The following is a 14,909-nucleotide window of genomic DNA, read 5'->3' on the forward strand; positions in this document are numbered from 1 at the left end:
CCCATCGGATCGGAGAAGTGCGGAGATACTCGATTTTGAAATCACTAAAGTTATAGGGTAAATTACACAAATCCCATACTTAAGAGAGTATATTATTTACTATTCTTTATTTTTTGAAAAAATTACATAAAATTTCATTTTTTAACTTTACTCTTGATACATATCAAGAAAACCCCACATCCTATTTTTACTCCACCGTTAACTCATTCAAGATTTCCTTCCCTAATTTTCAACAATTAAATCATCCTTTTTCCTGATTTTTTCTCTTCATTAATGCTTAAATCATCTTTCTTCCTTATTTTTTCTACTCCATTAATGCATGCAGTTTTTTTTCCTCTCCTAAAATCTCTCCCATTTTTTATTTTTTTTTAAATCCATTGATACATATATAAATTTATATTAGTTATTCATACATGTTTATTTTTTTAATGGTGATTCATATGAATGATAAATATGATATCATTATATGGGTATTATGGTGATTCATACAATAGATACATTTTGTATGATTTTAACGGGTGATACATATTGTATTATGGTAGATACAATTATTTATTTCAATTATTGAGTGATTCGTATGATATTAATGGGTGGTATATATGGTATTATGGTGATTCATATGGTAGATACAATTATTTATTTCAATTATTGAGTGATTCATATATATGGTATTATAGTGATCCATATGATAGACATAATTATTTATTTCAATTATTGAGTGATTCATATGATATTAATGGGTGATATATATGATATTATGGTGATTCATATGGTAGATATAATTATTTATTTCAATTATTGGGTGATATTATTCATATGGGTGATATTATGATATTAATGGGTGATATATATATGATATTAGGGTGATTCATATGTTATTAATGAAAGGTAATGGTGTAGTCGGTGTAGGAGACAAAAGTAATAATATTTTTTTAAAAAAAAACTAAAAACAGAATTGAAACATAATTAAAATTAAATAAAAAAAAAACAGGCTAAAATTAAAGAAGAAATTAAAGACGAAAAAAGAGAAAAGAGACAAAAAAAACATATCTTTCATAATTAAAGACGAAATAGAGAAACATAATTAAAACACCTAAATTAAATCTAAAAATAGAAAAAAAAATTAAATATCTTTTCTTAAATAAAAGAATACAATGAATAAAGAAGAATCTATTATTTTCTTAAATAAATATCTTGTTAGTTTCAAATGTATCACTTTTTAAAATGTATCAGCATAAAACATATGTATCACCATTTCAAAAAATCGGGATAAAATGTAATTAATAAAATAATCAGGATTTTATGTAATATCACTTAAAGATTTAGAGACTCAAAGATTTAGGGATTTATGTAAGTTACCTAAGTTATATTTACATGTGTAAAATTTATAAAGACACTTTTAAACAACTTTAAATGTACAATATATGTGTTTTGAAGTTAGACCACAAGTGGTTGAAATTGAGATATTCTATTCAAAGTTCATGCACATATAATTATAGTAAAGTTATTTTTATGTAACTTCAAACATCAACATATCGTATTTGATACTAAAAGAGATAATACATCAAATCCCCTGAACTTGTCTCGACAACTTATTTTAACATTTAAACTTTACGAATAATTATTTACCTCCTTAAATTTTTTTGGTGATTATATACCACCGTAAAAATACAACACCATTCTCACTATGGAGAGTGTATTACACTTGCACCACATTAGCGCCATATCAAAGTTTATTTTAAAAAAGTGACCATACTAATTTATTTATAATACAATATTTTTTTAAAAAAAAGGAAAAACCTCCCCCTCCCCTTCCCCCCCCCCCCCCCCCCTCCTGCCCCTTTCCCTTTCTTCTTCAAGCCCCCCCCCCCCCTCATTCTTCTTCTACCCGCACCCTCACCCCTGGCAGCCCGCACCCCACTCTAAAATTCATAAAGATGAATTACGAAATAAAGCTTACGAAATTCAAATCAAACATTCAAATTTAGGTACGAAATTCAAATTTATGAATTAAACCAAACATTCAAATTTATCTTTATGGATTACGAATTTTGTAATCCATAAAGATCAAGTTGTCACTTCAAATCAAAGTTTGCATCCAAACCAAACATCTAAAATTGTTTGTTTATTTAAATCAAAACTTGCATCAACAATCAAATATTTTATACACATTTTTTTCTTATAAAATTGATGAAATCTAATAAAAATGAAGATGATGGATTTGAAGAAGGAGAAAGGGGATTGGGGAGGGTGGCTTGGGGTAGGGGTGAAGGTGTAAGAAAAAATAAATGAAAGAAAGGTGGGTGAGGGTAGAGGTGGAGGCGTAAGAAAAAAAAAAAAAAAAGAAGGGGTTGCGGGGGTGTGGGGTGAGGATGAGGGTGAGGAGGTGGATGGCATTGGAGAAGAAAGAGTGTGATTTGGATATATAGGATAAGAAAGGGTGTGATTTGGATATATATACTATATAAAAGTGGGATTATTTTTTTAAAAAAAATTAAATCACGCGTTTTTTTCTCTTTAAAAGAGAAAAATTTCACGTCAGATTTAGAGTTTAAATTAATTCACTTTAAAAATAATAAGGAATAAATAAATGCATATTAAGTTGAAGTAATAAAATAATTGAAGTGACAAGTTTAGAGGAAGTTTTGATGGATTATATCTGTTGAAAAGTTTGTTTGAATGCGTTTTGACGTATAAGTCAAAAGTCATATTTAGCCCACGCCCATGTGATATTTTGCGTAGCCCTGTTTGTTTGACATTATTGGGTCTCATTTGCTGTTTCCTTTTTATTTTTACAAAAACAAATTTAAGATTAAAAATTTAAATCTTAATACTTATCTGGTTATTAAGATATTATCTTTAAATTTGGATACTGACTAATTTAAGTTATTTGTTCCACAACATTTGAATACATACAAGTCATTATATAAAAACAAATAAGTACACACATGAAGTGAACAAATAATCCAATAGTATATTCATAACAAAGCTTAGAGAAAATAATTTATATGGGGATTGTAAAAGCTGTAAATTTAATGAAGCACATTCTTAAGATGGTGGTATGCTACTGGTTAGTAATGACATCTGAGATGTTGGCAGGTGATAATTTTGGTACTTGCAGGCGATTGTCGATAGTGATTGATAATAAAAACAATCGAAGATAGAAATAATTAATGATGAGTTGATATTAATATCAATTTATGAAAGTGATTAGTATTGATTAAACTATAATAATAACGATGATAATAATGATTATTTGGTGGATGTAGTTGTTAGATAGATATTAATGATAAAAATAGTTGGTCATATTAATTGTACGATGTAAATGATGACAATACAAAAATTTGAGTAATAACAAGTGGCCTCTTAGAATCTTCTTGTGATGCTTATTAAAATGTATCAAAATTGTTGGACTCCATGATGGGGGACTTGGTCAAAATTCAAAACTTATTCTTCTAAACCATTGACTTTGAGGTGCATGTTGTGAAAATTAAAGGCTGAGTTGTCTGTTTTCTTCTTTAATTTTATAATAGTTTAAGTGTCTATTATGTAAATTCAATATTAAAGGATATAAATACAAGTCGAGTCTAAGTAATACTTAATTTTATATATCATTATAGATTGTGATGGAGTGTAAGTACGATCTTCTATCCTTAACTAGAGGATTTCACTTTCGAGGCTTAGGTATGTAGTTATTTTTCTTAGGGAGTATTTTGCAGCCTATAATGGGACTTTTTTGTGTGTTTTAACTTGGTGTTACGTACCCACATTAAAGTTCGATTAATTCAAATTTATGTCGAGTAAGTTCCATTTAGGTAGCACTCTCTCTCAAGACTTTTTCATACTTGTGCTTGGAATGGGACTTCTGATTAGTGGTGAAAGAACTAGACCGTAGGAGAGCAATAATAATAATATTGGTAAGGAAAATTAAACAATGCTCGACTACCTACTAACATAATCCCCGATCTCCAAATTCTCATATATATCATGTCACATCTAATCACCTTATCATATACTCCCCCGTCCCAAATAGAGACGATACATTAATTAAAAAAAATAATTAATAACATACCTAATTTATCATAGTACCCCTATTAAATGATGCTTACATTTTAATTTGAAGAAAAGGTAATTAATGCAAAAGGTAAAATATGAAAAAAAAAATTCGTCTCTTCTTGATTAATGAAAAAAATAAATAAAATAAAAAAATAAATTAAGAAATTAAGATAAATAATTTGAGACGAAGGAAGTATATCTATACATCCTTTCATACCCACCGTATCCAACCTCTCACGTAGACTAAGCAAGTTTGAAAGTTTCTTTGATAATACTTACGTTTTTAAAAAAAAAAAAAAAAAACTCACTCTTCTAAAGCATTGACTTTGAGGTGCATGTTGTGAAAATCGAAGGTTGAGGTGTGTGTTTTCTTCTTTAAGTTATGATAGTTTAAATATTTATTTATGTAAATTTAAAATTAAAGGGCATAAATGCAGGCTGAATTTAAATTAAAAGATATTTTTATGTATTATTATATTATAATAATATTTATTTTTATTACACTAGAGATTATGGTGGAGTAATAGGTATATAGTTGCTTTTGTTAGGGAGTATTTTGTCACCAATAATGGGACTTTTTTTTGTGTTTTCCATCCAATGTTATGTATTTGTATTGAAACCCGATTAATCCAAATTCACGTCAAGTAAATTTCATTTCAAAATAGCACTCTCTATTAAGATTTTTTCATAGTTAAAACTCAGAATCGAAACCTCTAATTAGTGATGAAAGAATTAGATAGTAGGAGATCATAGAAGAGCACAATAGTGACAATATTGATAAGGAAAATTTAATAATGTTTGACGATCTACTAACCTGATACTCGACCTCCAAATCCTCATATATGATATTATCTCCTTAATAAATTACGAATACATCATATCTTAATATTCTCCATAAATTACAAATGTATCATCTCTTGTCTAATTACTCCAACCAATACTTTTTTGTCATATCTAGGGGTGGCAATTTCAACCCATATTTGTAAAAAGAATTTATTTAATCCATATTTAGTGATTGAATCACTCATATTTCAAATGAGTAAATATGCTTAAGGTTTCAATTTTTTTCCTTTCTAATTTCTTTTCTTCTTCTTTTTTTCTTTCTTTTTCCCTTTAATTTACTTTTTTTCTTTTTCATTTTTTTCATTTTTTTACTCATTCCTTATAATTTCTTTTTTTTCTTTCTCATTTTTTCATCTATTTTTTTTATTGTTATTTTTTTTCTTTGTATTCTTTTTTTTTTTCGCTTTCTCTTTTCTCATTCTTATTTCATCATTCATATTCGCTTGACACCTACATAAGTTAATAAATATAAACTTCTAATTATCTCATTTAGCCTATATAATTCATAACATCTTTTATCAATGAAATATAATACATAGTCTCACTCCTTTATTGTTATTTTTTTCTATCTTTTATTTCTCTTTCTTTTTTTTTTTCTTTTTTCCCTTTTTTATTTTTTCTTTCTTTTTTCCTCTAATTTACTATTTTTTTCTTTTCTTTTTCCTTTAATTTACTTTTTTTTCTTTTTCATTTTTTCCACTTACTTTTTTTCTTTCTTCTTTTTCATCATTTTTTCCTTTTTCAATTTTACTTCTTTTCATTTTTTTTTTTTTGTATTTTCATTTCCCCCTTTTTCATTTTTGATTCGTCAATTTTTGTCATTTTTTTATTTTTTTATATTCTTTTCCTCATATTTTTTTTGTCATTGCATTTTTTATTTTTTTTGTTTTAAATTTATTTATATCATACTATATATTTTAAATAAATTTATTATTTGTATTTGAATAATTTAGTTGTCAATATGTACAATTTATTATTTGTATTTATATATATATGACTCATATCTTTGTATATTCATACCAACCACAACCAATTTCATAAGCACTAAACAAGTTTGAAGGTTTCTTTGACGAGACTTTATTGAAATAATTAAATAACTTTTTCCTTTTACTTGGAATCTTTTATGCTAATACATTTATAAGGAAAAATAAAAAAATATTTTTCTCCGTTTTAAAAAGATGTTCTACTTTTTTTAAAAAAATTTGTTTTAAAAACATAATTCATTTTTATTGGCAATATTTATTTTCAGTTTTTCACGTGATATCTGATACCATAAAATTAAAATGCATTTGGTACATTTGATATAACTTTAATTTAAGATTAAAATATTCAAAGAGGAGCCTTGAAGTAATTGATGAAGTTGTTGTCATATGATTAGGAGGTCATGGAATCAAGTCCTGAAAACAACCTCTCGTAGGAATGCAATGTAAGACTGTATATAATACATCATTGTGATCGTGTCCTTTTCCGAACCCTGCGCATAGCGAGCTTTAGTAGCACCGGACTGTCGTTTTTTTTTATAAGATTCAAAATCTTTTAAAAATTTTTAAACTCCATGCTAAGTTAAAAGAGGACATTCTTTTAAAACGGACGGAGTAAATTATTTTTCTTAAACTCTGCGTTAAGTTAAAAGCGTTCATTCTTTTTGAAATGGAGGCCAGAGGAAGTAAATTTTTTTTTTTCGCTTATATTTTTAAACTCGATTTTAAGTTAAAAAAGATCATTCTTCTTGAAACGGAGGGCGGAGGGAGTAATTTTTTATCTTTTTTTTTTTTTTGTCCTTTTCATCATTACTTGTCATTTAAAAAGTATTATTTTAAACAGCTGTAGCTCCCGCGGAGTTGACAATGTCCATCTATATTTAATTTTCTTCTTCTTTCTTAGTTCAATTCTTGATTTTGCCATTTTCATTCCTATTAAGAAAAAGAAAGTATAGTGGAGATGGAGAATCCAGCTGAGTGGGGTGGTGGAAGAGGGAGGAGGGTGGTGGTGATTGGTGGTGGAGTGGCTGGTTCCCTCATTGCTAAGTCTCTTCAATTTGATGCTGACTTAACTCTTATTGATCCGTAAGCTCATCTTCCTTCTCCCTATTGTTGCTCGGACTCTTCAAAAATTCTGCAAGGTGTGTGTCGGATCTTTCAAAAGTGCACAACTTTTGAAGGATCGAACTCGAGTGCTGTTGCCTGGGGCGGAGCTACACTTGGGATGGGCTCCTTTCGATGAAAAATTAGACTATATATATACATGATTAAAATTATTTTTTATGTATATATAGTAGATGTCGAACCCTTTTGGTTAGTTCGTATGTTCACTTCTGAACCCCTTGATAAAAATTCTGGCTCAACCACTGCTGTAGCATTTTTGGTTGACATGTTATGTTTCATTTTATGTAATGATATTTGACTGAAACGCAGAGTTCATGATAGAAAAAACATGACAAGTACCATTTGTTTGCAACATAATTTTAATTCATGAAAAATAAATTTCAACCATGAAAAAAAAATATGAAGAAATTATTGATAAATGATATGGGTACAATTCTGTTCCTCCCGTGATTCTTCTCTTTTGATTTTCTCCGTAATTGAAGGGGCGTTAGTGGTGTATGTCTTGAATGTAGGAAGGTTTGATTTGATCTCTGTAATTTGAGGGTCGTTAATGACGTATTTCTCAAACTTATGAATATTTAGATTTGATGGAGGGTTTGTGGATCTTCTTGATGTATTTGATTATCAAGATCGAGGATTTTGATCCCTTTGTGATGTTGCATGAAATTATAGGGTAAATTAGCCTCCAAGAACTCTAACAGAAACTGAATTTTCTGGTAGAGTTCACAAATTGTGATCTCTACACCATTAAGAAGTGTGGTCTTAGATGGGTCATGACATTTTTATGGCTACATGAACATGTTTATAAAGGTAAAATAGGAACTTTTCAACTATATGTTAGTTGTTGTTTGCTTATTGAGTTTAGACAAATTCTGGATGCAATGTCAAAGCTAAATTTGCTTGTTGCTTTTTAGATTCACTAGCAAATTCACATTTGCTTGACAGATCATTTGGATTTAAAATGTTTTGTCTGGCACTATAATTTACACAGTTGATAAAATCGTCGTGGAGCTTATTAATGTAGTACAATATTGAATAATCAAGACTAACGTATGAAGCGATATGATATGAGCTTAAATGAAGAAATGAGGATTCATATAGCCGACCCCAACTTATTTGGGATAGAGGCATAGTTGTTGTTGTTGTAAGATTAATATGTGAAGCATATTTGTTGGAGGAGCCTTCACATATAAAAAAAAAAAAGGGCAGCCTGGTGCACTAATATGCGCAGAGTTCGGGGAAGGGCCCGACCACAAGGGTCTATTGTATGCGGCCTTACTTTGCATTTTTGCCAAAGATTGTTCACAAGGCTTGAAGCCGCTCAGACTGACCATCGGTATTTTGTGGGTGGAACGTAGTCCTAAGGTGAACCTAGGTACCCAACTCCTTATGCAAAATCTGGTAAAACGTTTGTCCTAAGCTTAACCACATACGTTCCTGGTGCACTTAGTTGAATGTTGCATTTCAATTTGGTGAATTCAATGTGTCTTAATGAGTAGTGAATCACCTGTTTAACAGGAAGGACTATTTTGAGATACCATGGGCAAGCTTAAGAGCAACAGTAGAGCCTTTGTTCGCGGAGAGATCACTGATCCACCACAAAGATTACCTTGTCAATGGGCGTCTCATAGTGTCCAAAGTTACTAGTATCACCCACAAAGAAGTCTTGACTGCAGACGGACATCAAGTTGCCTATGACTATCTCGTGGTAGCCACCGGTCACTATGATCCCGTGCCTGTAACTAGAGCAGACAGATTTGAAGAGTATCTAATAGGTATATTTAAATAGCATCAAAGGCTTCTTTTGCAATAGCAATTTGTTCAGATCTATGTGCTTAATTCATTCGATTTACCAGCAAGCAAATTACTAGTAAGCTTGTCTTTTGATCTCTGTTACTATCTATTCTCTTATACTTTGATTATCATACTATTTTGTTGTAGTATTTGTTCCCTTTTCTATAGTATCGTGTCATGATTTCTTCACCTTTGTTATATCTTTTTCGATCTACTTTGATATGCTTTTCTTGAGCTGAGGGTCTATCGCAAATAGCCTCATTACCTTCCAAGGTACACTATACCCTCCCCAGATCCAACTTATGGGATTAAGCGAGATATGTTGTAAATTACTTGTGCTAAGTTTTGCTAGAACCAAGTAATCGTATGAGATATCTATTCAAGCCAAGTTTATCAACTTTTTGAAAAATGATAAAAAGAAACTAAAGCATTGTAATTTTGTATCCATTGTGCTAAGATTCTTTACTTGTAAACCAGCTTCTCTGGCAAGTTTTCAAGGGATTCAGCCAATTGTCTTGATCGTGACTGCTTTACTATTTCACAAAGAAGTAGTCGAGATATACTAGTGATTAAATCCGATATTACTAGTCACAAATGTTGCGAGGTTTGACTGATTTTAGTATCATTCTCGTTGTTACAGAGAATAAAAAGATAAAAGCAGCTGATTCTATATTGATTGTTGGTGGTGGTCCTACTGGTGTTGAACTTGCTGCAGAAATCGCTGTCGATTTTCCTCAGAAGAAAGTAACTTTAGTGCACGATGGATCCAGACTACTGGAATTCATTGGTCCAAAAGCGTCTGACAAGACTTTAGAATGGTTGAAAAACAAGAATGTTGAAGTGAAATTGATGCAATCAGTCGATATGAGTAGTAACACGAACACCTCGGGTGGAAACAGAACATATTTCACCTCATCCGGAGAAACTATCAAAGCAGATTTCCATTTTCTTTGCACGGGAAAGCCACCGGGTTCGGAGTGGTTAAGGGAGACATATTTGAAGGATCGAATCGATAACTTTGGAAGATTGAAAGTTGATGAAAATCTTAGAGTCAAGGGTCATAGAAACATATTTGCTGTTGGAGATGTAACTGATATTAAGGTAAGCACTGTCAATAGCATTTTATTCTCCCTCCGTTTCATTATATGTGAAGGTGTGTTTCTACTTTTTGTAGTGACGAATGTTGTATGTGTTCCTAAGAAAAGGAATTTGTCCATTTTCATAGTCTCTAAGGGGTGTGGAAATCGATAAGAACTCTTGAATGGAAAAGAGATGTAACTCTGGTTTCTCTTGAATCAGTATACAATCTTATTTCCGATAGGGTCAGTTGACAATTGAATCCGATTTTTGACCATTATTTTCGTATTATTAATAGTACGAAAAGAAGACTAGCTCCAATTTGTTCGAGAATAGTGATATTAATGTTGTCGACCACTTTGCTTAGGATTAGTCAATACTATTTCTCGATGATGGGGGGCATTTTCCACCATGCCTTTGGTCATACATTGGTTGGTTAAATTGATCACATTTTATTCATGAAATGTCGTGGACTGATATTAGTTCGAGTACGAGAATACATACTTGAATTTTTCGATTCTACTGTTCAACTGAATTCTAATGCTTCTCTGATACCAGGAACCTAAACAAGGATACGCGGCTCAGAAACACTCTCTAGTGGCTGCGAAGAACTTAAAAGTTTTGATGAGCGGGGGAAATGAAAGCAAACTTGCAAAATACGAGCCTCGTTCATCACCAAAGATTATTGTTTCGTTGGGAAGGCAAGATGCAGTGGCTCAATTTCCGTTCACAACGATCATTGGATTAGTCCCCGGGATGATCAAGTCTAAAGATTTATATGTAGGGAAAACCAGGAAGAAAATGGGGCTAAATCCTAAGTAATGTATATTGTTTCATTCATATGATTGATCATCATATCATTTTGAGTGTGAGAAAATGGTGTTTCCTTTTTATTTTGTATGTTTATCATGACCAAAATTTGAGTTCTTCTACTTGCATTTTGCAGTAGAATGTGCATAGGAGTTTTTGAATAGATCTGCTATATAAATATGTAATATTATCTGTTATAGTTATGAGTATAGGATGCATTATTCTTTCTTTATTTTCTCTTGTTATTTTCTACTCTTGCCGCGTCATGTGACACACTTATCTTTTTAGTCAGTCTAATAAAATGATCGTTTTTTTTTTATCGGTATTTAATGATGCTATCAACATTTTAGACATGTTGGTTCTTCCATATATTTAGCAAAAAACTCCTTTTAGTCCGTCTAATAAAATGATATCTTTTTTTTGATAAGTATTTAATGATGCTATCAACATTTTAGGCATGTTGGTTTCATATATTTAGCAAAAACTCCACAAAAGTGTGTTGTTCTATTTAAAAATTCATTTATATTAAGAATGTTGGGTTCATAGAAGTGTGAATGGAAAATGGAGAAAAAATGGTGGAAAAGAGGAGACACCAATTTGGAAATGTACTCCCAAAATTGGAAAGTTCACTAATTCTCCCACATTGGTGGGAGAAAGGAACTTTGGAGTGTTTATAATGATGAATACTTACTCCACATGATAAGTGAGGCAAGAAATAAGAGATGCCTCGCGTTGTCGTCGTTGTCGTTGTTGCTTGCTTGGCTTCGGATTTGGAAAACGACTGATGAGATCTATTTTTTTGGACAAACTTTATTTGATGAAATCTGATCAATACTCCATTTATATGCATGCAGTAACAGTAACAGATGCAATGTTTCGACAGAACTGATGCACTGTTTCGACTGAACTGATACGCTGTTTTTGAAATGATGCAGTATTTCTTTTCGACTGAACTGATGCATGCACTGCACTGATATACTGTTTCTGTTTCAACTAAATGGATGCAATTCTTCAATGAAGTGATGCACTGTTTCAAAAAGGTGCACTGTTTGGTGAAATGGTATACTGCTTCAACAAAAAAGCTGTAGACATGCATTTTCAGAAACATCACACCATTTAAGTGAACCAATGCCACCTTTTCGAAAAGGCATTTGCTAGGCTATATAAACCTGCTTTCCTTCACAGGTTTTGTTATGAAATTTTCAAAATGAAAACTCTCTTCTTTTCTTTACAAATATTCTATGTGATCAATCAAAAAGTTCTGTGCGTTCGAAGAATCCGCCTATTTGAGGTACCGCTATAGTCGGATTGAAGACAATTTTGTCCTGGGAGGAAGATTCCATAACTTCGGGTACGGTGAGTGGAATTATTCCTTAAGGAAAGTCTGTGAATTCGGACGACTTGACCTTATTCATTTCTGTTTCATCTACTTTCTGAAAGAATAAAATACACCTTTTGGAAAGGTCATTTTGATCTTGTGTTGAGGGTATTTGATATACTTCATTGTGTTCTTGTTTATACTTGAATTTTTGTTGAAGTTGTTGTTCTGCATATACAGATTCTGCGTACCCGTAGAAGGAAATAACAATCTTAAGGAATAATCTTACAAAATCTGTATAACTTATTTTTGGAGATTAAAGCTTTAAGCTTTCTACTCCGCTTGAATTTAACTAGTAATTAGAAGACATAAAATCTTCATCACAAGTTAAAGTTCACTCGGTTGACGATTTGAAGTTATAAAAACTTCATCGTTAATTAGAAACAAGAAGAAAAGTTGAAAAGTTATTTAACTTTATAAGTAGTATTCTGAAAATACTAAATTTTTCTGTCTTGTGTTGACAGGAAAGATGACTAACGAAAGTCAAATGATGGATGCGACAACGTCTGTGGGGGCAACTAATATTGCCATATCAAGTCGCACAAATGCTCCGCCAATAATGGCACCGGTGGAGAAGCCCGAAAATTTTTTGGGCATTGACTTCAAGCGGTGGCAGCAAAAGATGTTCTTTTACTTCACCACTTTATGTCTGCAACGGTTCACTAGCGAAGACGCTCCTGAGGTGCCCGAGGGAACCTCGGACAAAGACCGCTTCGTTATTGTAGAAGCTTGAAAACATTTGGACTTCCTTTGCAGGAATTATATTCTGAGTGGTCTCCAAGACGACTCTACAATGTTTATAGTGGAACCAAGACATCAAAGGAACTGTGGAGGGCACTTGAACAAAAATATAAGACGGAGGATGTGGAAATTATGAAATTCCTTGTTGCACGGTTCCTGAACTTCAAAATTATAGATAGCAAATCTGTTGTCTCTCAAGTACAGGAGTTGCAAGTCATCATATATGATCTCCTAGCAGAAGGTATATCTTTGAAAAATACCTTAGTTGAACAAATTAAAAATGTTTTTAATACTCACATAAACTGTTTTGTAGGTTTAATTATGAATGGTGATAGTTGAGAAGCTACCACCTTCGTGGAAAAGACTTCAAAAACTACTAAAAGCATAAACGCAAGGAGATGACTGTTGAAGATCTTATTGTCCGACTACGTATTGAAGAGGATAATAAAGCTGTTGAAAGAAGGTCAAAGGGGAATTCTACAATTAATGGAGCACATATTGTAGAAAATGACCAAAATAATTCTAAGAAAAGGAAGAAAGCTGAACAAGGAAGAAATCAACCCAAGAAAAAGTTCAAGGAAAAATGCTTCAACTGTGGCAAGATTGGCCACAAGTCCACAGATTGTCGTGCCCTAAAGAAAGGCAAGAAGAAGGACCAAGCAAATATGATTGAATCCAATAAAGAATGCGATGATTTGTGTGCTATGTTCTCAGAATGTAACTTGACGGGGAATCCTCGCGAATGGTGGATGGATTCTGGTGCCACCCGCCATGTATGTGCCAATAAGGAGTTGTTTTCGTCATTCGCTCCGGCTCAAGTAGAAGAAATGATCTACATGGCTAACTCCGCTACGACTAAGGTAGAAGGAATAGGAAAAATTTTCTTAAAGATGACTTCCGGAAAGGTTTTGACACTTAACAATGTCTTGTATGTTCCGGAGTTACGTAGGAATTTAATTTCTGTTTCACTTCTAGACAAGAACGGATTCAAATGTGTAACCGTTTCTGAAAAAATTGTAATTAGCAAAGGAGAAATGTGTGTAGGATAAGGCTATCTGACCGAAGGCCTTTATAACATGAATGTAATGACTGTTGAAATAAATAAAAGTTTGAATTCTTCTTATTTGCTTGAGTCTCATGATTTATGGCATGAACGTTTAGGGCATGATAATTACAAAACGTTATGAAAACTGATTAACTTAGAAGTTTTGCCAAACTTTGAGTGCAATAAATCAAAGTGTCAAACGTGTGTGGAATCGAAGTATGTAAAGCATCCTTATAAGTCCGTTGAAAGGAATTTCAATCCCTTAGACTTAATACACACTGACATTTGTGATATGAAGTCAACACTATCACTTGGTGGAAAAAAGTATTTCATAACTTTTATTGACGATTGCACTAGATATTGTTATGTCTACTTTCTAAATAATAAGGATGAAGCAATAAATGCGTTTAGGCAATATAAAACTGAAGTTGAAAATCAGTTAGACAAAAAGATCAAAATGATAAGAAGTGATAGGGGTAGAGAATATGAATCTCCCTTTGCACAAATATGTGTAGAGAATGGAATAATCCATCAAACTACGGCCCCATATTCATCTCAATCTAATGAAATTGCAGAAAGGAAAAACCGAACTTTGAAGGAAATGATGAATGCCTTACTTATAAGTTCTGGTTTACCGCAAAACTTATGAGGGGAGGCTATCCTTACGGCCAATTGTATACTCAACAGAGTTTCCCATAGTATGACACAATCAATTTCTTACGAAAAATGGAAAGGAAGGAAACCCAACTTGAAATATTTCAAAGTGTGGGGGTGTCTAGTGAAGGTTCAAGTTTCTATACCTAAAAGGGTTAAGATAGGACCTAAAATGGTGGATTGCGTGTTCATAGGATATGCTAAAAGTAGTAAAGCATGTCGATTTTTGGTTCATAAATCCGAACATCCGGATATTAATGAAAATACGATAATTGAATTAGATAATGCTGAATTCTTTGAAAATATTTACCCGTATAAACTTAGACATGAACAGTCTAGTGGAGGATCTAAACGACCCCGTGATGAGCCAATTGAGAATGAACATAATGAAGAAAATCCAAGACGT

General features: G+C 31.9%; 1 protein-coding gene across 1 annotated transcript; it reads left to right on the plus strand.

Annotated features, from left to right (window-relative positions):
- Window positions 1-6,730: 6,730 nt before the first annotated feature.
- Window positions 6,731-10,917, plus strand: LOC107848476 (apoptosis-inducing factor homolog B). Its single transcript, XM_016693247.2, has 4 exons — window positions 6,731-6,965; window positions 8,523-8,779; window positions 9,439-9,899; window positions 10,434-10,917. The coding sequence occupies exons 1-4, from the start codon at window positions 6,841-6,843 to the stop codon at window positions 10,695-10,697; spliced, it is 1,107 nt and encodes a 368-aa protein (XP_016548733.2). The 5' UTR covers window positions 6,731-6,840; the 3' UTR covers window positions 10,698-10,917.
- The last annotated feature ends 3,992 nt before the right edge of the window (window positions 10,918-14,909 follow it).

This window comes from Capsicum annuum, chromosome 11 (assembly GCF_002878395.1).
Source record: "Capsicum annuum cultivar UCD-10X-F1 chromosome 11, UCD10Xv1.1, whole genome shotgun sequence".
Taxonomy (NCBI): Eukaryota; Viridiplantae; Streptophyta; class Magnoliopsida; order Solanales; family Solanaceae; genus Capsicum; species Capsicum annuum.